This window comes from Pseudonaja textilis, chromosome 2, assembly GCF_049901715.1.
Source record: "Pseudonaja textilis isolate UNSWEBS1 chromosome 2, rPseTex1.2, whole genome shotgun sequence".
NCBI classification, from domain to species: Eukaryota; Metazoa; Chordata; class Lepidosauria; order Squamata; family Elapidae; genus Pseudonaja; species Pseudonaja textilis.
In genome coordinates, this window is record NC_141991.1 from 222,835,287 (window position 1) to 222,862,520 (window position 27,234).

The window sequence follows — 27,234 nt, forward strand, 5'->3', positions numbered from 1 at the left end:
AAACAGATACTAAAAATATTATGATTGAAAATAATTTATCAAAAATTATGGAGTCAGCTAATCTGGTGTTTGTTTTTATTATGAATGATAATGATAATGATTCAACTTATAATTTTATCCTTATAAATTAAAAAGTAGTAATTTTAAAATATTTCAGAAAATTTAACAGGACATATAGTTTGCAGTATTGAAAATAAAACGCAAGATTAAACAGCTTTAGTTGCTGAATGAACTTTTGAGAATTCACTTGGAGAATATGGAACGGCAGGCTGGGAATTATTGCTATTGCTTTTTTATAATTTTAATCAAATAACAGTTTTTTTCATTCTTTATGTCCCATCATTATACTAATGTACTTCCCCTTTCTTCAGGAAGTATCTAATGGCATTTAAGGGAGGGAAAACTCATTAGCTTCCTTCCTGACTAATGTAATTTTTATTTCCTGTTGTAACTGTGGCCTCAGCCAAAACCCTCAGTATAAATAGAAAAGACTACCGTATGCAAAAACAACAGCCGAAAAATACAGTACATAAAATATTATGTGGACAGTCCACTGGTTTTAATACATTTCTGCATATCCATTTCATTCTGTGTTATTTTTTTATTCAATTAAATCTCTTATTATGTAGGGGATATTGTGATGATAGTACAAGGACGGCTTTTTGCATTTTCTTTGGTTGATCTCAGTGTCTAGCTTGTTTGCTGTGTTAGGCAGTCAGCCAAGGTTAAAGGAGAAAGGGGGAGGGAATTTTTCCAGCCTGCAGGAAGATATTTTACCTTCCATGACTAACAAAATTATAGTTTCAGTTAGTACCTCTACATTCTGTGCTGAATGCACAAGCAAAGGCAGCTTGATAGATAAGTTTAAAAAATTATGTTTTAAGAATCAATCATGTTTCCTTGATGCTTGGATAAATAAGCAGTCTTAACAGTGTACATATTTAAAGGGAAAAGTGATTCTAATTTTAATAAACTATGTTTAATAATGTAGCACAACAAAGATTTCTGAAAATAGGTATCCAGTAGTAAAGAATATTATAACACAGAATTCAGAACCATAAAGAATGAGATTAGCATTTTAGATGTAGAAAATACATCAAAATATAGAGATTACTACTGCTCTACTAGCAGTCACACTGAATCAGGAGTTCATATTGGTATATTAAGAGGATTTTTTGCTTATATCATCTTCAAACTATTGTACAATTTGGATGCAAATACTGTGATTAAAATATAAGGGAAAAGAAATGTAGATTTAAACTTTTGTTTTCAGAATTTTGAATTTTATTTTGTTAAATGGGGCCCAGTGTAACAAAATGCAATTCAGTGGTGAGAAAAGTAAAGTTGTTCATTTAGGCAGGAAAAACCAAATGTATAGGTATAGAATAAGTGGTACCTAGCTCAATAACAGTAACTGTGAGAGGAATCTTCAGACCCTAGTTCATAATTTCTGTAGCAATCTGTAACTGAATGTCATCCACATCATGGTTTGAACTGCTGAATGATTTTTCCTAGTGGTTTCATATAGATATTAAATTACACAGGATAAAGCATTAAATAAGGCAGCCTACATTGGAATTCCCTGTTCTTGTTCAATGCACAAATGACCAGGCTCAAATTATTCCATTTCGGACACATTATGCAAAATCCCAAGGCTTCAATGCTGGGAAGATTAAAGTAATGAATGGATAAGGAGAATGGACTCAGTTACAATGACAATGGATACACTCATTTGAAGATCTGAAAGACAAGATTTGGTACAAATTGTCACAGAGAAAATCTAACTGTGGTTTCTAGGAGTTGATAATGAGTTGAGGGCACAGAATCCTGTACCACCAGCCCCCTGACCACCACAAGAAAATGGCATTCCCACAGTCTAGTTCTTGACAAAGAACACAGACCAGAGTAACCAATGCTGCTTCTAGCACAGGGATTGCCAACCTTTTGGACCTCAGGGACCACCAAACTCATGATTTTAAATCCTGCGGACCACTAATATGAATTTTGACTGACGGTAGGTGGAAAAGTCGGTCTCATAATCCAGAGCTTCAGTAATCACAGGACTGACCTGTGCACCTGCCTGCCATGGATGAGTTGATCCGGGATGACCAAGGGAAAAAAGGCTGCAGAGACCCTGGGAAAATCCCCCCCAAAATCTGCAGGAAAATTCCCTACCCTGTTTTCCTACCAATCGATCATTCTCTATTTGGGATCACAGGATACCATCTCCAGCTCCATTCTCGGGGGTAGGGGGGAGAGAGAGTTTTGGCTTCATGCAAGGAAAGCAGCAGAAACAGCAGAAGTCTGTCTTTCTATCCCCCAAACTCCACCAGAAATTAGTCTTTTTGAGACTTCTCGCGTGCAGGAAGCCTCTTGGAGCAGGATGCCTTTCAGGCTCCCAAAGACTCATTTCTGGTGGAGTTTGGGGGAGAGAAAGACAGACTTTTGCTGCTTTCCTTGCATGCAGCCAAAAGCAGAAGAAAGAATCAGACAGAAGCAGTCCAGTGGCCAGGCCAAACACGTGGGGCAAGTTCCCCCCTCTGCCCTTTCCCCCCTCCCCTCGCTACCTCATGTTCACAATGCAAGCAATGCAAGTCTTATATTCCCATGGGCCATGTGGGCGGCGCAGCCTTGTGTTCTCATGCAGCCTGGATTAATTGCTTTTGGGGGTGCCTTGGGCGTGGCATTTCTCTGCAGACTACCAAAATTTTCTCACGGACCACTGGTGACCACTGTTCTAGCATGAATCCAGTGGAGGGAATTCTTTTTAAAACTTTCCCACTACTTTCTCCTCAACAGATTCAGCACCAAAATTTGTCCTAGCACCATAAATTTGTTGTTTACATTACAGAAATATAATTGATTTGGGTTTGGCTTACCCTGTTGTGATCTTTACTTTTAGTTGAAAACAGTGACCATCCCCAGAACAATCAAAACAGAGGATAGTATCTATCCAGTCTGACTCTTCATTCCTTTGCCTTAGATAATTATAGTCCCCAGTTTAGGAAGTAAACTTTAAGACCTTGACAATGTTTGGTTATTGGTTCTCATATCATTGAATTGCTTTCTTACAGAAGGACATTACATATCTGCTGGCATAGATAAAATAGTGTTTGGAATTTCTGTTTATGTGTCCTTCCTGCCTTGCATCTTTCTGGTCTTGCACGGTTGAACAATATTAGTGCAGTGTTTCCATTAGTTGGAAATGGTTCTCTGCATCTATGAAATGCTGATTCAATATAATGTATTATGTGTAATAAGTAACTTTCATCCACTTTTAACCTTATGCAGTAGATCATATATCAAACTAATACATCCACTTAGGCTAATTTCAAATTATTTTCATACTAAATTAGTAGAATTGCATTATTTATAGGATCACAATATTCCATGCTTTCATAAATTAGAATTAGGGGTATTAAATGTTACCTATTTTATTTTGATTTTCTTTTTTAAAAAAATCTGACACTTATTAGATTATTCAGGTGGCTGAAATATAAGTTTATTTGTTTTTAACTAATGATAGCACTTAGACTTATATACCACTTTACAGTGCTTTACAGCCCGCTCTAAGCAGTTTACAGAGTCAGCATATTGCCCCCCAACAATCTGGGTCCTCATTTTACCGACCTTGGAAGGATGCAAGGCTGAGCCAACCTTGAGCCTGGTGAGATTTGAACTGCCAAATTGGCAGTCAGCAGAAGTAGCTTGCACTCTAACCATTGCGCCACCATGGCTCATAGCTGGTACTAAACTCAACTAGTGATTCACAAGGTTACTCTACTCAGCTTCATATTTTTTTTAGGTTTCATTTCAGATCTCAATTGTTTTCCAACCATTGTATCATTCTTGATCACATTAATTACTTCTGAATTATAATTGACCTTTTACCTTTGAATGTAGTTTAGAAATTGAACATAATAAAAACATACCAAAAATGAATGGCAATAAGTTATTCATATCATATTACATTTGTTCTACTGTAACATGTAAAGAGCAAATTCAGGATGCTGTCTATGAGCTTTTAAGACATTAAGAGTTTAAGATCACATTAGCTAACGGACCTACTAACATATGCATGAGTATATTTATGCAAGCATTAAGAATGGCATCAGAATTCCTTTTCTCTGGCTCTTCTCAGAACTGTTAGGTGCTGGAATAGTTTTTTTCATCTATGACCCCAAACTCTGGAACTTCTTCTAATTTGAGATATGCTTGGTTTTTCAGTGATGTTTTCTTTTCTTTTAAAAAAATAAAAATACGTTAAAATTAAATTTAATTATGCTTTCAATTATTTTTTACATGTTTGATTTTGCCATTTTAGTTATATTTTCTTCATTGTTCAGGTTCTTCTCACTGTAGACCCTCAAAGGTAAATTAAGAATATCTTACATAAATTATTTCTATATAAAAATGTTTTTACCTAAGATGAAAAAGACCAATCTGATTTAAATTTGTTTCAGAGTACTATTAAAATGAGTTGTTTGTTCATCTTCATTTGTAAATGGTTACCTGAAATAAAAAATAAAACTGCTACATAATGTAGAAGTATTAAACATGCAAAGTTTTTATGGTTTAAACAATATAAAAATAGGAAATTCTAATTACAGCCTCAACAAGTTTAATGTTACCAAACTTTTTCAGTAATTAATTCCCCAAAGAACACTAGCCTCTATGGATTATAGAATAAGAGGGAATGTTTGTTTGGAGGTTATGGTAAATGAGGAAATTCAGACTTTTCTAATGATTGCCTTTTATATGACTAGAAAATTTTCATCTTGTAATGTTCTTTTTTTCTTAGTTCAATTTTTATACAAAGATAGAAATAATAGCAGATAAATTGAAAGTACTGCTGAAACATTGCCTCATTGTCTTTCTTACAGATTTGATGTTTATGATTTTTGATGATTTCGTATTGATTAAATTTCTCCTGAAAAGAATTTGGTGGGTCACTGATACGATGGCATCACAGTTTTGTTGATATAGTTAGTTGTCTCAAAGCTGTTATTATTTGTGGTTGCTTTGTGTTGCTAACGCCTATCACTTGGCTTTAAAATAATGCTCCGTTGTAGAGAAAAATACCTTTACTTTCCTGTGTCTTTCAGTAATGAAGCTGAAAACATTTTTACTGCAATGACTATCTTCAAACTAATATAATTATGCTTTAATTATTTTCTATAGTATAGTATAGCACAATACTATACTTCATGATTGAAAACTGCCTTGCTGATTATTCTGTTTGTTTTAATTTGAGAGTGTAACATTATGGTTTGACTTCAGAAATATATATCAAGGTGTAGAACAGCAATAGTTTGTGTGTCAAGTGCTGAATGTGATATGTTGATTTTCCTAGCCCAATTTGTATTCCTTTATAGATAGGCCACGTGGCTGACCAGATTATAGATACAGATTTTTCTATAGAAGCCTTCTGAGGTTGCTTACAGTTTTACTACAACCTCTGGAACATGGTGGACAAAAGTGCTAAAATGTTGGACAGACCTATCCAGGCTTATGTTCTATTGCCCATTTTGACAAAGGAATTGCATATGTTCAGAGATCTAGATATCCATTCCTTCACCACAAAATATTCTCACCCAGACAATTTGATTGGATCTACTCAAACCTCTCCTCAGAGGAATAATTGTTATAAATGGGTTTATTTGTAATCCATAGAGAGGGGAACAGTACTGTGACAGAAATGGTACACAGAAGAGTTCCTGACTGCTGAAACAATTCCAACCAGTTGATAGTCCCACTGCATACTTGACCAGTAGTTTCCATGAATAAGTTTAATAGGTAAATAATTTATTCTTACTTATTTGATTTTGTAAGCAGCCTGTCTCAATGGTCTATTGTTGTAAATATAAATAAATATAACTGGTAACTAGTTGGTAAATATAAATAAGAGTAGCTGGGGAACCTGGAGCATCCAGCTTCCCTAAAACTAAATTGAGAGTGAAAATGTATGGACCTGGTTATCAGATGGAAGGGCATGGTCCTCGAATGGACTAGCCTAGCCAATTGCAGTAGGAAGGTTTCTAATTTTGACCATATCATCCTCAGCCACTTCTTCCACATGGATTTGATTCTCTGCATGGAACTTCTGTGTTAAAAGGTAAAAAAATCTGGAACACTATAGGCTGCAGCCTGTAACAGCTACAGGAAGTTGCTAGAGAGATACAGTTGGAAAAAAAGTAGTGAATTTATCTTACAGCTGTCTTGAAATTAACTCAATGTGTCAAGATGTAGCTACTTCATTCACAGCAACTTATCACACTATATATGCTCGCTAACTAAATTCTGACTCTTCCAATATTATCACTGTCCAAGATACAAAATGAAGAAAATATGCATAATTTCACCCTTTTTACTGTTGGTGAGGAACGTCTGAACTTTGGATTATGATGGTATTGGGAACACTGACTGAATTCCAGGTTGGTAGTGTTAGTTACATGTGTGTGCATGAAAGCTTTGCCTGCTTTCTCCCATAGTATTTTTAAAAACCCTGTGGTTTGCTATATTATTTGAGCTCAATGTATTTAGAGTACTTTTTTAAAAATGTGATTATCTTGAACACATATATTTTTTGAGTACTAAGATGTGTCTTTAGACCAACTTGACTCATCATTTTTGTGTATTCTTAGGTGACCGTCATAACTCATAATGATGCCAAAATGACATGTGTCAATGATGCAGTTACATAATTATTGGTGTTACATAATGATACTAGTGTATAAGTCATATCATTTATATGACGAGATCTTGATTTATATGTCATTTGCCCCTGCCTTGACTCACAGGTGTCTACATACTTATTCCTAAAACTTGAAGAATTAATTTCAGCTTGAATTTGATGCTTTATTTAATTTTCAAATGAAAAACTACTCACTTTTTTACATTACCTTGAATTTATTTAGTTTATCAACTAAATGTAAAACACATCTAAATATTTCGATAATACTAAAAATTAATTCCACTCTATTTTTTAAAAGGCTGTTTCCCTGGCTGTTTTTATATCTATTCATCCAACAATCTTAGTAGCTACAAAATTGAATGTATGTCCTTATTTGTTATAATGTGAGACTACCAATGATTTCAGGTCTCCTCGTCTGATTGCTCACTTGTGTTCTTGCAATCTTGTTAGCTTCTTCCCCGTCTGTCCTACATAGTCACAGGGCAATCCATGCAGGGAATCTAATAGATTACATTGTAAGTATCTTTACAATGCATAATTTGTATGGTAGTCTCTGGGCAGTGTATGATGCCCACTTGCAGATCTGGGAGGCTACTGCTTCCAAAATGTTGTTTGGCAGGATGTGCCATGTAGTTGGTCTTGTACCTTGTTTCTTCATTTCTGTCCCCATCATGTTGCACATGTTACACATCTTGTAACAAATGCTTCTGGGCACTCATTCTGCCTGAACTGTTCTCGTAGCTACTAGCTCTCCAATTGTTTAACTTGCCAGGTGTCACAGCGGGTTCTTACCCCATCATTAAGTGTTCTGATGCAATTATTTTTGTGTTTCTTTATAACAGGGGTGTCAAACTCGATTTCATTAAGGGCCACATCAGGGTTGTGTTTGACATTGGGGGGCCGGGGTAGGCATGGCCAGATTGACATCACTTGTGTTGATGGTGCCTGTGGTGGCCGTTTTCAGCTATAACGACTTCCTGCAACCTTCTGCCAGTAAAAACAGACCTCGGGAATGCCTTGTGAGTTCCATTTTTGGCCACAGTAGCTTCCTGCAACCCTCTGCCAGTGAAAATGGAGCTCAGGAAGGCCGCATGAGCTCCGTTTTTTCTGGCAGAGGCACAGCGGGCCAGTTTTTTGCCATTTCCAAGATGGCCCTGTGGGCCAGATCTAAGAACCTCATGAGATGGATCCGGCCCCCAGGTCTTGAGTTTGACACCCCTGTTTTATAAGATGTTATATACGGGATATCTCCTTAGCAGAAACAATATTTTCAAAGTGTATTATTGAGCAGTATTGACATAATCTGTAAGAAACTGGTATTTGTTCAGTCTTGGGAACAGCACTGCTTCTGACATTACCTGTGATTCTCTCAGGTATCTTGGCAGAGGAAATCTTTAATTTTTTATATTGTGGCAAAAATGGTAGGTAAGCTTAGCCTCCATTGTGAACAGTGTAGCTTTTGAGATCCAGGACCATGAAAATATCCAATTTCTAGATATCTTTCTTTTTTCTCTCATGTATTTTATTTCAGAACAATAATCTAATGCAAGGTCTTTCAATCTTAGCAACTTTAATATGTGTAGGACTTCAATTCTTAGAATTTTCCAATCAGCATATTCTGGAAGTTGAAATCCAGACGTAATCAAGTTGAGAAGTTGGAGGAACACTGGAAAATTTTGGATTAGAATAATGGGTATTCATATACTGTGTTTAATTAAAATCTATAGAAACTTCTCAGTTGACTAATATAATTCTATGAATTGCTAATATAAGATTATATCCTGATATGATGATTCACCTGTATGGAAACTACGAATTTATATTTAAGCAAAATTTCTGTTATATAGTAGTTTATTGCTGTTTATTGTAATGTATGTATGTTAATAAAACCTTATTAATAATTTAGCCCAATAACTATAAGAGGCAAAAGCTTTCTAATAGCACTCTCAGGTATGAACTCCACCTCCTCGCTAGAGCCTCCAAAAGATAAAACCAATCAGCCTTTCTTCACAAGTGGAGATCTAATGATGTCAATAAAAAGTTGCATGTTTAATCAGCACTTATAAAAATACAGTTAACATCTTGGATAAATATACTGGAGTATATATTACTATTTCTGCTAGATTTTTCTCAAATGAGCTATAGAGTGTTGAGTTTAAGCTTTATTGTAGGGTTTTTTTTTTAAGTATAATGGTAGCTCATTTATAAAGTCTAATGCTAATGTATTCTGCACATGCCCATTCAGAAATAATTCCTACAGTGAAATTTACAGTCCAGGTAAGTAAGTATAAGACTGAAGCAATATTCACCAATTCACATATCCCTATTATGAGAACAACTAGATGGATTTTTCTATGTTAATTAGAGCTATTTATTACAGCTATTAAAATAGAATACTTTACTTCTGTTCATTACTTGACTTCATAATTTAGATTTAGCTACCACAGCAGAAAGTTTCATAAGCACTATGTTAGCAGAAAAAAAATTCACTATTTAGGTATGACAGAAATATAGCCTGATCTTGGGATGATTAAATACTTAAACTTATGCCAGAGCATGGAATCTACCAGCACAGTGTTATTAGTTGTGCCAAAAATATCTTACGCTCCACAGTTACCAGCATGTAAACTTATTTTACTGCTGCAGCATTTTCCTCTCTTGCTGGAGAATACAATTACTATGTACATTTGCTATTTATGATTGTTTACACAGATGTTGCAAAATAGAACTATTTTCTGAAAATAATTTTAAATAAATTATGCCTGCACAAACCTTAGATACAGATGCTATTTATATTTAAGTCTTGGTGTCCGATTAATACAATTAATTTCAGTCAGATTCATGCTGTAATATGGATATGGAAAATTGCTTTGGATTTAAGTCATGCAATTTCTTTTTTAAGGATTGTAATATTTTGTTTTCATTGTTTTTTATTTATTTTTTAATAAGGAGTAACATGTTTGACTTCATTTATAAATTTAGGTTATATAAACTAGATAAGGATTATTTAGCTTCTATTATTAACTAAATGTAAAACTTCCAGTCGTTCACAGCACAAACTAACATTCCAAGATTTTGGAGAGATACATTCCAAAATGAAATTAACATTTCAAGATTTTAGAGAGAGAAAAATCACCTGACAGCATGCTAAGGTGTAAATAAAATATAATTGTAATTGTAAAACTCAAAATGAAACTTTAAGTATCTTTGCTTTATAAGGGAAACATTTTAAATATATCATTCAAAATTCAGAAATACTTTAGATGAGAGGATTAAGACCATTCATTAATGTGCAGGTTGCAAATATGTCATTGCTGAGTTGTTTAAAATCAATACTGGTATTAAATTCTAACACAACCAGCTTACAATTCTTTTACCACCAATTCTCTAGATTTTTACTAGACTCCACAAATGAACCAAAATATCCATTTGGACTTTAAGCTGATGAAAGTTGAATAATACTTTGGCACATGTCTCCTATACTTAAGTTGATGTGGTCATAGTAGCATAAAACTAAATCCCCTAAGGTTGAAAAGTTCTATTCCATTATAGGTCATATAGATTAAAATCAACACTTCTTGGTCCATAATCAAATCATGCATTATAGTAACTTTAATAACACAAATTAACTTAATTACATTAGTTAATTAAAATAATTAAGTTTGCATTAAACTGCATGAAGCAAATAATTGATTCTCTGCTAGCTGATAGGGCAAGTTCATAAAGCCACTAGATCTGAACCTATATGTGCTTTGGCTTATTTTTATTACAAGCTTCATGTTAGTTTTGTTAATCTGTTTAATTATTTTTATAATATTTCAATTACCTCTCTATCTCATCATCATGCATAGAAAAAGAATTTAATGTGATTTCCTTCTTTGTCTATTTTGCTAGCCTACAGTAGAATTGTTGATCAGTTTTGTTTATCTTGATGGTGAAACCTTGATCATCAGGGCATCAGAACTATAGTGAAAAAACATATTTTATGGATTCCAATGTGCTTGTTTCTCTTTCCAGATATCTATCTCCAGTATTACACAGTAGATAGCATAACATTTTATATTGGACTTATTTTTCCAGCTAAATTATATTTTGCCTGTGCCAAAGTAGTAACTAATCCATCAGAACAATTATCATTTTATTATCTTTGTTGAAAAAGCCCTATTACAGGGAGCAATTCAGACAACTAATATATATATTTTTTCTAAAAATTGTGCTATTATCCATTATGTTCAAAATTGGCAGTTCTTTCTATAAAATATGGTAGTAAACAATAATTTATAGACCTTAAAATGCCTGTGTGAGGACTAGAGAATAGTTAAAATTCCTTTTCTCTTAGTACAAAATTGATAAAATTCACCCTAGCAAGATAACCTTTTTATTTAAACATTTTCATTTCAACAGTTGTGTTTAGAAACGATTCCACTGGGGATAGAACAGAGATTTTAAAATGAAAACAAGCCACATTCAAGCTCTGAACTTCTCTTTCCCCCAAGTCTTACTCAAATCAATGTTCCTCTCAGAGTTCGTTTGGATTTAACAGTTAGGTGCATTAAAGAGCAGAACTACAAGAAGCAAATCTTCAAGATTCATTCATTTTTGTGGTGAAGTGGGTCATTATAGAGTGAGATAGTAATTAAGAGTAAAAAATAAACTGTAGCTATGTCTAATTTGCTCTCTGCTTGTCTTAAAACTATACTTTAAAGGCAGCTCTCTGAAAATTAGATTCTAAAAGGTAGACAAAAAAGATGGCTTCCAGAGAGTGCATTTAGATACAGTTGGTTAGATGTAAATCCTATATAGAGAACTCTTGCTGTCCAGCTGGCTTTGAGTTGCAGTCAAGACTTCAGTTGTTTAGAAATATGATACTGGGAAGCGTATAACTGTCCTAAAATCTTAGAAACCTAAATATTCATTAAATAGTTATGCTTTTAAACAAGTTTCACAATCAATCATATCAAAGTTGTTAGAAGTAATGACCAATTATAAACAGACCAATATAAAATATTCTAAAGGTAACCTAACCATGTTACTTTTCCAATTAAGACTGTGCCTCTTCATCTAGTATTGATTTATTAATGTTATGGCTTGTTTTGATTTTGTATAGATCTCTCCATTCTAATATGGAAAGTTCTTTTCTCATTATAAAGAAATGATTATGAGATGTTGCCAAAGTCGTCTTTTGTGACCCTTGCCAAGGAGTGACAGTGATTTTTCAGAACAATATGTTTCTTTATATCAGAAGGAACAGCCAAGACTAAACAGTGCCATTGCTTGATTTATCTTTTATATTATTTAAAAAGAATAGCGGTTGTGTGGATAAAATTAATTATGTTCTTGAAGGTTACATATTCTATATGGCTATAGATCACTCTGCTCAAACAGCTATATGATCCATTGCTTTCTTGCTGTCTCATGTACTATAATGAAGTCTATATTTTTAATATGTCACATTAGCTGACATAGGAAACAGACTACAAAAAACAATTTTTATCAATAATGCAACTTGCTGAGTAGTGTTTCTCGGATTATAAAATTAAGGAACGTTGAAATATTGTAAGTTGAGAAGTAGGAAACTACTAAATATACGTCAATCAGTTTTGGAAGGTGTAATATATAACTAACTGTACGTATAGTATGCAACTTTTCTAGAATTATAACACTGCAGGATTAAGTTTAAACCTCTAGATTACAGATAAACAGAAAAGTTTACTTTTGCATCATAATTAATGGATGATGTATGCAATTATCAGTAAACTATGATGATGCTTCAGCTTCATAAACTTACAGGAAGACATGCTAAATTAGCAATAGAAGTAAGAATTGCAGTAAAAGAGGGTGCTGAGAAATTATTTTAAAACTAAATTATGTTTAGTGCAGTACATGGAGGTCTACATAATGACTTTAAATATTATTTTAATAACTGATTTGGATCTTTAAAGAAAAGTTTATTTTGGAAATTACACTAACATTTTGTAATTTATTTGAGGCACATTGAAATAAGCTTCTACTTCTACTTCTACACCTTCCCATTTTGTGTATAATTATATTTATTTTACACAATCACATAGATACTATTAAAATGGATACAAAGTTAGTTTGTCACCTGTCATTATGTGCTTGTCCGTACAGACATACATGCAGATTCATATCACTTTAGCTCTAGTTCTAATTTTTAATGTAGCAATTAAATATGTGACTAAACTGGATTCATCAGGAAAAACAGAAATGTTTGCAATCTAAACTTAGTGTTTTCACCCCTATTTTTGTGTAGTCTATGGAAAAATAGCATCACCTTGTGTCATCATAGTGAAATTTAGTTTTACATGCTCAAATATATGTGGTATAGTTCCTTAAGCTGGGTATTATGCTAAAAATTCATTAATTCAAAATGAATTTTATATATTGAGTGCAAAAGTGACACCCAGTGGCCAATTCTATTCCATTGGAAATTATAATTTATTTATAATAAGTAAATGAGATCACAAGAGTATGTTAGAAATTTTTTCAGACCAAATATAGCACCAAAATATAGTGCTGTTAGAAAGGCTTGTATAAATCTAGATGTAATGGTAATATGAATATCTGAAAAATTAACAATTTATTTATTGGAACAGGGAAACTATATTTCCTATCTACTTAGTTTGAAAGGTGTCAAAAATTAGTGTATTTTAAGTGGTTCACTTAAAAAATATAATATATTTTCTTTCAAAAATTAAACATTTTCTGTATACAAACCCATAATATCAATTTGTTTTTGAGCTATTTTATTTCAAAGGTTGTTGTAACTTTTAATATAAATAGCTATACATTTGCCAAAAGGAAGAATCCACATTGTATAGGAAACAAAAATAAAAGTAGTGTTCTGCATACTTTCAATTTTAATGCACATTCAAAGTTCCATACTTTGGAAGAAAATTATGATAAAGGCTTCATCTTACCCTGTTACCTAATCAACGATCAGCATGTTAATTTATTTCCTCCTGCAGCTGCTGTTTTGCATTATTTCAGGATAATCTAAATTTAGTTGTATTATAACATATGTTAACTTTCTATAAAAGAGAATGCCTTAGGATGAGGATTTTTAAACTATAGACCATGACTCCCTTGGAGGCTACAAGCTAATTTGAGAGAGATCGTAAATTTATGGGGGCCAGAATATTTTTAAAATGCCAGAAAGAAACTTAAGCATAAGAGGTCTAACTTCTGGAGATGGTGGATAGATGGCGGATAGAAAGAGGTCTAACTTCTGGAGATGTCATGCTGCACATAGCACATAGTTGACAGGAAGGAGAGGTACAAGCCCAGATGAAGCTGATTTCCCCCCCCTCAGAATTGAGAACAGAGAATATTAAACACACTACATTGAGTAACTGCTGGTAGAAACAGCCAGGGTGGGATGCTACTGGTTCGGCCCAGTTCTATAGAACTGGTAGCTCTGAAGAGCAGCAGACACCGAACCGGTTCGGTGTCTGCTGCTGTGTTTGGCCCAGCCGTCCACCTGGGTTCTTGGCTGTCCTTTATTTCCTGCTTTTTCAACCTCAGGTGATTTGCAGGACACAGCTGAGGTTGAAAAATGAGAAGAGGATTTTCAAGTGCTGTGCATCCACGCAACGCTTGTCAGCTGTCTGGGCTGCAAAGCTGTGGTTTTTAGGAAATGGTCTACAGATGTGCGCAAAATGCACTCTAACCAGGGGTGGGATTCTACCTGCCGAAGAACCGGCAAATTGTGCCATGGCTGGCCCCGCCCAGCCCACTCACTCCTTACCTGGCATGCGCACCATCAAATTTGCCTGCTAAGTTGCTATTTTCCCTTTTTTTCCCCAACCATCAGGTGTTCTGCTGTGCCCGGAGATTTAGATTAGCTAGAAATTGTCAGATTTCTTGCTTTCTAGCTAATCTAAAAGCAGAGCTGAGCCTGAAGCTTCTATTATTTAGTGCAGACTCAGGTAGCAGATGGCAGAAACACAGATCTCTAAGCGACTCAATCTGCCTGCCTGCTCTGCCTGATTTTGGGTAAAAATTTCTATTTTTTATTTTTAAAAAAATCAATATTTACATACATAGTGTGTTGTAATTTTGTGAGTTTGTTTGCAAGCAGATTTTATGTGACAGACTCAGATAGCCGATCGCAGAAAGATAGATCTCTGAATGAATCTGTGATTCTGTGAGCAACTCAATCTGCCTGCCTGCTTTGCCTGATTTTGGGTAAAAGTTGATCTTTATTGATCTTAAATCAATATTTACATGAATATTTATAATATTTATATACAAGCCATGCCCAGCCATCACATGACCACCAAGCCATGCCCAGTCGGCAAGCCATGCCCAGCCAGTCACATGACCACCAAGCCACACCCACAAATTAGGCCACACCCATAGAACCAATTGTTATGAAATTTGAATCCCATCCCTGCAAACAGCACATATTCACTTGGCTTCTTCTGCCATCATTGGCGTATAACTGGCAGGAGCAGCAAATATATTCTGATCAAAAGATATCACATCAGTGTATAGCTTTATACTTAGCAAATTGGAAGAAGCCTCATTCTTCACTCCTGATTTAGCAACTCAATATCTTCCTCCAATACAAGGTGTTTCTTTAACAGCCACACAGGTTACAAGGCTCTTCAAAGACCTTGAGAGCTGTAACAGTCAACTTCTTTCCATAGCAAAGGGCACCCAGCCTCTTTTTCAGCCACCCCCAAATTAAAGGCTTTCTAATTGTCTCCAATATTAGAAGGACCATCCTAAGATCCAATCGATCCCAAGAGGGTTATCACAGCTGCCAGGTCATCATGTTTTGAATCTACTTACTAAAGGACTGACTAGAGAATCCAAATTGTGGGCACCATAGAAAACAAGTAGATAATTTCCTCAAGTGCTTCACATTATTGCTGTTACTTACTTTTCCTCCTTCCTTTCTTCTTTCCCTTTTCACTTTTATTATCCTGCCGGCAAAGCTTTTGTTAAGGGAGCCCAAATTTCCAAAGCAGTACTTAGCATGAAGGTAGTTCTCCCAGAAATATAGAAATCCCAGGTACTTGTTCATCAAGGGTAATTGTGTACAGATGAGAAGAGCATTCAATGTAGGCTTCCCACAGGGGTAACCATCTAAAATGTAAAACCATCCGAGATCAGCCAGCGTCCCCAAAAGCCAGACTTCAGCAGTAAAAGGGAAAAATTCAGTTTCCATCATCCCCAACCAGCTGCTTGGGATGACAATTTGAGATTCTAAATTGTAATGCAAAGAGGAAGGGGATTAGAAAAGATTTTTATTCCTCCATCTGATCTTGAATTACCATCCTCACTATCATCCCAACTTTTGGATTCACAATGCAAACAAATTTGGGAACCCCAGTTTTAAGACTGAAAGCTGTTATGTGGGAGACTAAGATTGGATCTTCCTATTGTAGGATAAATATAGTCATTCTTCATCAGATATGCACTCTTTTCTTGATTTAATTCCTGTCTCCCAGGTTGTCATTAGCACCAGGGTGAAATAAGAAAGCTAAATAAATATGGCTCCCAATTTCATACTGCAAATGTTTGCATTATTTATCATATTTAATCTGATCACTTAAAGCATCATTCCACATACATAAAGTTTATTATCATTTTAAGGAGACTGTTTCTTAATAGATTATAAAATTGTACTGATACTATGTATTCAGTTATAGAATTGTGTTAGTGTATTTAGAAATGAATTCTTCCATAATGTTTTGTTTTGAATATCAACTAATTAGCTGACATGCTACTTTTCTGATCAGAAGTTGCCTTTTGGACTGAGTTGTAATAGAATCTTTTGTAAATGCACAATTTACAAGTCTTTGTTTAAATTAAATGAAGTTCCTGATCCCTAAGTTTCCCTTTCAATTGTGAGTGTAAGGCAGTCATTTATTAAAGAAATCTACGTTTGTATTTAAGTGTTTCCCTTCTGCACTTTGAAAATGAGCACTAATTATTTTAAATGGAAGAAAAAATTAAATCTGTCATGCAGAGAGTGTTCCTTTTTGCCTTGCCACACTATGGTCAAAGTAGTATTTTGGTTTTATGCCTATTGTGTGCAATGACAAAGGTTTATTTTTCCTTTGTTCTTTTCAGAGCGCTGCAGCAGCTCCCAGTCCAGTGCTAGGAAACATTCCCCCAGGAGATGGCATGCCAGTAGGTCCTGTTCCACCGGGTTTTTTTCAGGTATTCAGAAAAAAATTGATTATAGGGCTTTCAGAACTTAGAAAAGAGAAAGTAGCATTTTTTGGCACTGCCATGAAAGAATACCATTTCTTCCATGAATAAAATGCACAGTGTTTAAACGTTTGGGATAGAATAGGGTGTTACTATGGATTTTATCTGTAGAAAATAAGTTTATGCTATTTATATCAGCAGTGCAAACTTAAAATCTACGATAAAATGTTAAATGTGCAATGATATCTTAATTTAAATGGGCTGCAGATGAAGTTGTATGAGAGAAGAAATTGGTTGCTTGCTTTGCTACTTTGTCTAGTAGAGTCTAAGTTAAAATGTATTATTTTGATTCTTTATTAAAAATATATATGCTACAGCAAATAGTAGCTTAATACTGCTAGGCAAGTTCAAACTAGCAATTTGTAATCACAAATCGTGACCACAGGACACTGCAACCAGTCATAAATGTCAGTTGCCAAGCACCTGAATTGCAATCATGTGACTGTGAGATTTCTGGAAGGCCATAAAACACCCTTTCCAAGGCTGTTGTCACCTCAGGTCATCATTAAAAGATGAGTAAGTCGAGGACTACTTGTATGTCAAATTATGTTAAGCGATGAAAGCATTAATTTGGGAACCAAATTATTTTTTGTTTCACTAAGAGATAAAACAAAGCCAAATGAATGGAATTGTATTAGCTTTTATGGATAAAAACTGTTACTCAGGATAGTGAAAATATAGATATACATATAGATTGTGTGTTGTGAGAGAGAAAGAAGGGGAGGAGAGAGAGAGAGAGACTGATCATTCACAGCTTAATTCAAACATTCACAACAGACATACCTAGTGTGTATCAATGAGATCTGCTGGACAATCCAAGCATTTTTGAGATGTGCCCAGCCAGGTTTTAGGTACTATAGTAACTACATGTTAAGAATAGGGTTGACGCTCATTTAACAGGACAACATATTTGAATGTGAAAGTAGAGTCGGAATGGCTGAAGGATAAGCACATACACATTGATTTGGGCTGTAGGCAGAAGCAGGCACATCGACCATCCTGCTACGTAGTTGGCTCCTTGATTTTTATCTGAATACAGGTTAGTTTGTCATCGTCTTGTTTTTGGTGTTGGATGATTTCAGTTTTCTTGCCTTGAATAAAAAAAATGTCTCAGTATTTAAAACCATAGGCTTATCTCAAGTAATTGATAGTCATATATTTGACCTCAATGCAGTTATGTGATGATTTAAATATACAGAACCATTTAACTTGGTGCTATGGTCACATTACTTCCTAATCAACCTAGGATGAGATGCTATGTGGGAGCTACACAGGGTTCGTCTTGTCCACTTACTAAATGGAAATGGATGGATCCAGTTTCTAGAGGATAAATTTTCCAGTTGTCTGAGAGGTACTTCAGTTGGTAACCTAATTAGTTTTGGGTACAGGAGTTAATCTGGGCTCTTGATAAACTGCTCCCAGATCCTTTTCTATTCTTAATTTTAATCTTACTTTATTGAAGAGCTTTGGAAGATGAAGCATCAGAAACAATATGTGGAGTGTTGTTTGAAGACCAAAAGTTAATTTTATCAAGCATGAATTTGAGTTCATTTTGACTCTACATTATGGTGATAATGGAGACAAAGTGTTACTATTTTTTTTTGTCCTATTGTGCCAATCGGATGCCTTGTTTAGAGTAGTAAATTTCATTTTAGGGAAATGAATAGATAGTGAGACCTCCTATCTAAGTGTTTGCTTTGCTCAGTGTTTTGCTGATAAAGATTTGCCTCTATCTTGAGTTCCCATAGAGAATCAGAAGTGGTCCCATTTATACATTTTTAACCCTATTCCCAACTCATAAAACTATTGCATTTTATTGCATACGGCTCCAAGGTCCCACTTTTTCTTAAATTGAAATATTTCTTGTGAAATTCCTGATCATTTTACCCAGAATATGAAAAATAGGTTAGGCTTATGCAAAATTTTATTTTAAAACATTCATAGCTAACACAGAGAGGTATGTGTCCTAGTTGATAAAAATGTATTTAAATTTACCATTATTTTTATTAATTCAATTCATTTTGGAAGTGTACATAGTGGGAACATTGCACTAAGTTTTTGAATTTCTCAGTCAAGGATGGTAAAATTATTTTCACTTGTGTTGCATATACATATCATCCATTTATTGGATTATTGGGAAAATTCTATAATCATTTTTCTCTTCAAAAAACTCATTTACTTTTTTCAGTGCATTTTGAATATACGATTCTGTATTCTTTTTATTTTATGTTCTTTTCTAAATTTCTTCTTTATAAATAATCTAAAAGTAAAAAATAATTAATAAAAAATTCCAAAATTAGCTAGAGTTGCTAATCATTTTTAAGAACTACTCAAATCTAACTACCAGATTGTGTTAAAGGCTGAGTTTAAAAAAGTATGTGTAGAATATATCGATGTTATAATAAATGTCTTAGTGAACTTAAGATATAGAAATCATAAAAGCAATAGATGTCTCCTTGTGTAGGTAGGTGTCAGTCTGATGCATATACCTTTTAGGTGGTGGGACATGTGCAAAATATACTTGCAAAGTAGCAAGTAGAAATCCTAGCTGACATAAATTAGTATAAATATGTGTGGAGTAAATCTGAGCTGTGGTTGTATTTTTGGCATAGTTTTATTCTGTGTTCCACCCAGAAAAAATTTTTTTTTGAGTTGGGTAGCCTTATAAATCTCAAGAATAAATGAATACTAGCTACAATGTGCCAAAAAGCTATAATTATCTGGGAATACGTGTATAACTAGGGTTGGCAACATATTTTATATCTTCTTTATCTTACTAAAAGTCATGAATAATAGAAGACAATATCTTTGGTCAGTCTAGTAATGCCCATGGAATTGGGAAGAATGCAAATTGAGTGTAAAAGGTTTAAAAAATAAAATGAAAAAAAATGAGCAAGGCTAAGTATCTGCCAACCTAACAAAAGGGGAAAGGATACTATTGATCTGACTGAAAGTGGTCTGATTCTATGGGGTAGGGTTGGCATATAGCTGCAAGAAAATGTAGAAGTAGGTTTGATTATAAATGAAACAGCTGAAATGTAGGGGATAAAATTATGAGAATTGGTGTCTTCTTTATTGTAGGTGCTTATGGTGGTAGAAGATTACAGGTGATGATAGTTGTATGTTACATTTTACATTTTAGAATGATGATAGTGGAAGAAACAAAGATGAGTTTTTGGAAACATTCTACAATGTACTGAATGAAGTAAATCCAGTAGAAAATATTATTCTTTTAAACAATGAAAGGGGTAGGTGAGAATGATATTAAATTATATAGAAAAGGCAATTGAGCCATTTGTAGAGCAAAAAGTGAATTGGAATAATGTTTATTTGATGAATATCTGCTTTGAAAAATATTCAGTTTTAAAGAAATAGAGGATTGTGGCAGTTAGGATACGATCTGAGATTTGGATGACATGGATATCTGTGATATTATAAGATTAGTGTAGTTGTCAAAATTAATTATGTCAGGCAGGCCATTCTTAAAACATGGAATAAATATAAAGCTAGGTTGTGCCCCAAAATACCTTTGTGGATTTCAGCACAAAAAGCATTTTATAGACAATAAATCATAAGTAAACATAAATGGTATTACATAGTACTATGATGTGCTATATTTTTTCATGTGAATTATAAAATGATTTTCTTATGTACAATTTTCAGAAAGGTTTAAAGTGGATAAAAGGTTTTAGGCATTTCAACAATGCAAGACTAATTTTGCAATAGAACTATGTACAAAGAATGAATGTGTTATTGCTAAAATATATAAATTTGTTCAAATATGAAACAGAAAAAGAACAAGTGAAAGAACGTATGTATTTTAAGAGAGCTTAATATTAGATCAATGGAAAAAGATATATTTGAAAGGATTGAAATTTATATTGTGTTCTAGCATTAAAGAGAAGCTATATAAAATGATGTATTGTTGGTATTTGTCACCAGAGAAATTGTCTAAAAAGTACTTTGAATCTTTGTTGGAAATGTGAACAAGATGAAGGAACACTTTATCATGTATGATAGACACGTGAAAATCCAAAAAAATGTTGGAGACAAATAAATACATTAATTGAGAAAATGTTAAAGACTAATGTAGACAGACAGACAGGGGACTTTGTTTTTATATATATGACAACTGCAGCAAGATTACTGTATTCTCAAAAAATTGAAAAGTTTGACACCATAATAAAGAAAGATGATGGAATCTGCAAAGATGATTAACTTGACTTTCTTAATTAGAAAAATATCTACATTTATAGCTGATTGGAAACTCCTTATAGACTTTTTAGCATGAAACAGAAAAATGCACTTAAGGCTTATGATTTTGATGATGAGTTTTGTTGTGAATTTTGTTATAGAGTAAGAAGATAATTTTGTAATCCTACATATTTGCTGCAAAGGCAGTCAAAAACTTCTTCCTATTTATTTTTATCCTTTCTTTCTGTACTTTTCTTTTTTACTGTTTCTCTTTCATTTTCTTTATTCAATATCATTTTGTGTTCGTTCTTTTAAATTTTTAATAACTTTTATATAAAAAAATTCTGTTTCAAATACTTGGATTAGATAGTCCATATATGTACAAATGTGAACTTGGGATAGACCACTTTTGGTAGGTTCGAGAATAGCTCGGGGGGGGGGGTAGAGTTAACAGTAATTAGTATGAAAATAACTAAGTATGAATCCCGTATTAAAAACATAATAGATTATTGCTTATCAGAACAAATAAGATGGGTTAAGGTGGGATAGGAACATGAAGAAAGAGAATAAGGAAGCTGCTTAAAATAAAAGAACAAAAATTATGTAACAGAATAAACACAGGTTGTGGATCAGAATGCTTAATAAGAAGCATGAGAAAGGCTTTTTGTTTATAGACTGATGAAGTAAAAAAAAAGGTTAGGAATAACAAAAAAAAATCTGGGTTACTCCCTTTTTACGACCTGTAAACCCGAAATTGATTTAGAGTCTGTATAGATACTGTATATAAAAGCAAAATACCACTCTCTCATCATCATGAAATCTCCAGAACCATAAATCCTTCAAACTTGAAATTTGGCATGTATGTTCCTTTTGGCTTCTAGGTGCTCGCTAAGAAAGGATTTTTTGAAATGACTATCAGTTCATTAGCATTTCTTAATACACTCTGATGCTAAGGAGTTCTACTCCCCCTTCCCACCTGAAAAGAACTCTGTTCCAACTGCCATTTGCCTCATATTCCGTTACCTTAGTAACTCCACAGCCATTTGCACCACTCAGGTGACCCAAGGACACAGAGAAACCTCCAAATTGCCTGAACAACTCTCTAAAAGGATGCAAACTACATTTCCAAACAGGAAGCTACTTTGGCATCAAAAGTTGTGGTATTTTTTATTACCCACCACCCAGTCAGAGCTGAAGAAGCTCCTTGGATGAGAAGCAAAACATCTTAAAAGACAAACCAGAAAGTCCAGTTGTCTCCTGAAAAAGAGCATCTTTGGGGCAACAGTTGGGGGGTTGTATTTTACAACACTTTTGCTGGATGGATGGATGGATAGATAGATAATAGATAGATTGGAAGGGAGGGGAAGGGGGAAGGGAAGGAAAAGGAGTAAAGAAGGAAAGGAAGGGAAGGGAAAGGGAAGGAAAGAAAAGGAAGAAAGAAGGAAAGGAAAGGAAAGGAAAGGAAAGGAAGAAAAAAGGAAAGGAAAGGAGAAAGGAAGGGAAAGAAGGAAAGGAAGGGAAAGGAGGAAAGGAAGGGAGCAGTCTGATACTAAATGTTGGTACCTCATCAAAATATCTACGCCTTCCACCTATGGAACTGCTTCCGCACTCAAGGTGGCGGGAGCAATATTCCCTTATGTGTTTTAATCACCAACTACCACTGAGCCAATGGATTGTGAACCAAATTTTTCCTGCATGGCCTGATCACATAGTTTCATAGCGAAGCACGGGTATCCAGCTAGTTCTCTATATATACAAGAAAAAATAGTTGCATAGAGTTTAGTCAAATGGAGCAAGGAATGGTTAAGTTTTATTTTAATAGAAAATTATTTTAACAAAACTATTTTAACCAAAAATTAAAATATTATGTGTATGATTTTTTAAAAAATTAAAAAATAGTTTTAGAAAAGATTAAACAAGGACTCATCCGCAGAGTGAATGAGTAAGAAACAGGAGTGATGAAATTATTTGGGACAAAGCTGAAATGAGGGAATGCTGGAAGAAAGTTGTACGACAATGATATATTAAAGAATGAAATAGAAATAAATGTTATAAATATTATGCAAGAAAAATGATGAGGGGATTATAAATCCTGTAGGAAGGTTGATGGCTTAACTAGCACATTTTTGAAATATGGATACAATTTACTTGTGTCTAAGCAGTATGATTAAAATGTAAAGACCACATCTGGGCAATTTAGAAAAAAAAATTTCCCTATACAAAGGAAAAGGCAGCAAGACTGCAAAAAACAACAACAGCCCTACAACAATTAGCACCAGGAAAGGTGTTTAGCAAAACTGGTTGAAAGGGTGTAAGAGGTTAGAAAGCTTAGGAACTATGATAATGCAGCTTTATACTGAACAGGAGGTGTGCAAACCAAATTTTTGCTCTCAAGTAATTGAGAAATATAAGGGGAAATTATTTACACTTAGAGAGAGCCTATGATAAAATAAACAAGCTTGAATTATGAATATTTGCATACATGTAGAATTTAATGTTTATTGCTGAATGTAATAATGATATATGATGGAAGTAAAAACTGGGTGAGATTAAATGGAATGTTTAGTGAAAGTTTAAACTGAGCAGATGGTATTCTGCTTATTCCCCCCAAAAAAATTTTTTAAGACCTTAAACTTTTATTTAACACTTCTTTCACAAAGGGTTTAAGGAAACTCAGCTGGGGTTTCAATTCACCTAATAGCCAAAAAGCACTTAACAAGCAATTTCCGAAAGTCATCAGAAAAGGAAGTATGCAAACCTAGTGTCATTTTATCAACCACAGTTTGATCAAATTACCTATTCCCTAAACCCTCTAGAACCCATTGTCTTGCAGTCTCCTCATGATTTATAGGTGATCTCAAGTTCTCTCCTTGTCTAGATGGGAATTACAAAGAGTTGATCTGCTTGCCAGCTCTTCTTTCTACTTTAGTTATCAGTTCTGCTTTTTCCAGAGCTCTCTTTAGTTGGCCCTTTTCTTCACCAGAAGTCTATCCATCATTAATAATGTCTTAAGTAAAAGTGACATCCCATATACTGTACATAAATAAAAACCTGGCCACAATATTTGATTAAATGAAATTTTTTTCAGAGCATGTTTTAGGGAATTAAACATTTCCCTAGAAGTTCAGTAGAGATTCTGTAATAAGTCAAATAAGAGTAGGCAAGCTATCCTAAAAGCTAGATACCCCATAATGATCTATTAGTCCTTGTATACTGGTCTCTCAGTTTACACAGATTAACAATAGTCCTGAATACTACTACCATATATACTGAGCATGTTATCTACATGCTAATATTTTTAGTACTAAATTTTTGTGGCAGACATTCAGTGATTTCTTACTACTTTTAAGCTATACTTGAAGTAAGCTTCTTCAAATATAGCTTGATTTTCTTCATATATGGGTTTGTAAACATAGAAAATTATTACTCTGCTTGTGGGGTCCTCTTTTATAAAGCTAACTATGTTTTTAAAAGAATTGCAGATTTGTAAACCCGTAGTAGTGATCTTGTAGGTTTTTTTATGTACAGGTAAATTAGAAATGTCTTTAGACTTCATGACTTTAATTGCTATTATTTATTATGTGAGCTATTATTTTTGAGTCATGGTGATCAGTTCTTGCAATTTGAATTGTTTTTTATTTTCTTTACAGAAATGTTATTCTGTATAAATAAATTAAAATAAATTTGTGGTTTAAGGTTAGGATTTGATCTATTAGCTTTCTACATAATTAAATACCTAATAATATAACACTAGACAACTGTTGGGTCATCACTTCACAGATATTTTCTTTGTCAATGTCTTCAACCATACAGAGCTTCTAATGTATGGCCTTCACTGGAAAGACTCTTAAAAATTCAGGGAGATATTCTGAGATAAATTGAAGATAACCAATATTCAAGAGTATAATGCAGTCAAAGATCAGGAATTGACCACAGAAAATCTTTTATGGTATTTTATAATTTTATGTCATAAAATGATTTGTAAAATTTGCCAAATTTCAATTTCATGGGAGACATGGGTTCTGGTTTTGAATGCATGTTAGCCCATTTGAGGTAACTTGTTTCAAAAATTGTTGCCCTGTGATGCACTGTTTCACCCAGTTAATGGTTTAGACCCAGAAAAACATGAGAGCTATAGGATAACAGAAGAACAGAGATGGAAAGGACGTTGGAGGTCTTCTAGTCTAACCCCTGCTCAGGCCAAAAATGCTCTTTAACCCATATTTTTCTTTTATCAAGTATTAGGTTGTGGTCTACTTTATCAAATGCCTTACTGAAGTCCAAGTAAATTATATCCACAGCATATCTCTAGTCCACTATTTTGTCCATTGTCAAATAATGCAATAAGATTTTTCTGGAATGATCTGTTTTTGAAAAACCCATAATGGTGATGACTTCGTTTCCCTCTAGGTATTCAGAGATTCATTGCTTGATTATCTTTTCCAGAATATTCCCAGGTATTGATGTTAAGCTGATAGGGCTGTAGTTTCCTGGATTCATTTTTTTTTCCTTTTTTGAAGTTGGGAACTATATCAGCCTTTTCCAATCATCCTGATGCTCCAGGATCTTTGAAAGATATGATTCAGTGGTTCTGAGATCATATCTGCCAGTTCCTTTAGAATTCCTCGGTTGAGGTGATTTAAACTGGTCTACAGTAGATAGATGTTCTCTTATCATCTTGCCTTAATTTCGGTGGTGGGTTTCAAATTTGTTTACTACCGGTTCTGTGGGCGTGGCTTAGTGGGCGTGGCAGGGGAAAGATACTGTAAAATCTCCAGTCAGAGGTGGTATTTGCCGATTTTCCTAACTTCTCAAAATTTCCACTACTAGTTCTCCAGAACTGGTCAGAACCTGCTGAATACCACATCTGCTTAATTTGTATTCCTAATCTATCTTTTACTGTACTGTTTTGATAGGTAGAACTGTTTTTTCCTGTTGTGTAAAGAAGATTCAAAAAATGAGTTGAACAGTTCTGTTTTCTCCCTAATCACCTTTTTGCCATTTTATCCCATTAATGGGCCAAACATTTCAGTGCTTGACTTTATTTTTCCATGTTAAAAGAAGCTTTTTATATTATTTTTTATTTTGTCACATATAGAGGAAGAAGATTAGTTTGTTTGGAAATTTTGCACCGTATTCCAGTTCTTAAAGCAGAAGGAAGTAATGATGAATAAGATAATTCACAGGAATTAAATAGCAAGAGATAATATTTTCAGAGATTATTATTTTCAGAAAATATAGCTGTGGCATCAATATTATGTACTAAGTGTAGTAGGAAAAGTATTTTCACTACAAAAGAGTAAGCAGACACATAATAAAGGACTACACATAGAAGAGAATGCAGTGATGATAGTAGTCCCAAGTCCACTATGCAACAGCCTGATATGTTTCCTATTGTGTGCCTGCTTATCTCTTCAGTCTCACAGGTCTGTGAGAGTGAGAGTAATAAGTCCAGCACAGAATAAAATCCCTATAGGAAGCACTTGTTATTCCTCACCCATCTTGTAGAATGGAGTGATTAGAAAGAAAGGGATTACAAAAGAACAAGCAAACACTGAATTGAGAATACACAAGGCTGTTTGTATATGGCATTTGTGGCTCTCAGCCCTAAGTGAACATGTGATTATTGGCTTTGTCCTCTATATGCAAGTGATATAACTAAATTTTGCTTCAATACACAGTGTCACAATGCTTTCAGTGTGAAATTTTATCAATTGCTGTTGTACAGTAACACATGGTATGAGTAACAGAAATGATTTCCAGGCGTAGATACAAACATTGAAGGCAACAACTTTTTCTTGTGGAGTGAATTTATCAATTCTACCATTGAGAAACTGCTGGAGGATGAGTTTTTATTGATCAGAGGGCATTATTAAAAAACAATCTTATAAAGTGAACAAAAGGAAAATAAATTGCAGAGTTGTACTATTAAATGTACAGATATATTCAAATAATTCTCATTACTCAGTTGCAATTAATTTGTATTTGTTACAGTTAGGAAATAAATGTATGTTTATGCACATTCTACATGCATAAATTATGTTACGCAAGATTTGAAAATTCTATTTATTTGTTAGATGAACATGATGCCATATTAGATT

General features: G+C 34.0%; 1 protein-coding gene across 19 annotated transcripts in view; it reads left to right on the top strand.

The window, feature by feature from the left end:
* Positions 1-27,234, top strand: part of SSBP2 (single stranded DNA binding protein 2) — a 135,716-nt gene that overhangs the window by 82,221 nt on the left and 26,261 nt on the right. For 11 of the 19 annotated variants that reach the window (XM_087927088.1, XM_087927094.1, XM_087927097.1 and 8 more), the window contains one exon: positions 16,799-16,888. The exons of the other annotated variants lie outside the window; for them this stretch is intronic. In XM_087927088.1, coding sequence (XP_087783214.1) covers positions 16,853-16,888 — 36 coding nt within the window. In that variant the 5' untranslated portion in view covers positions 16,799-16,852. The remainder of the gene's footprint in view (positions 1-16,798; positions 16,889-27,234) is intronic. 19 annotated transcript variants of the gene reach the window in all.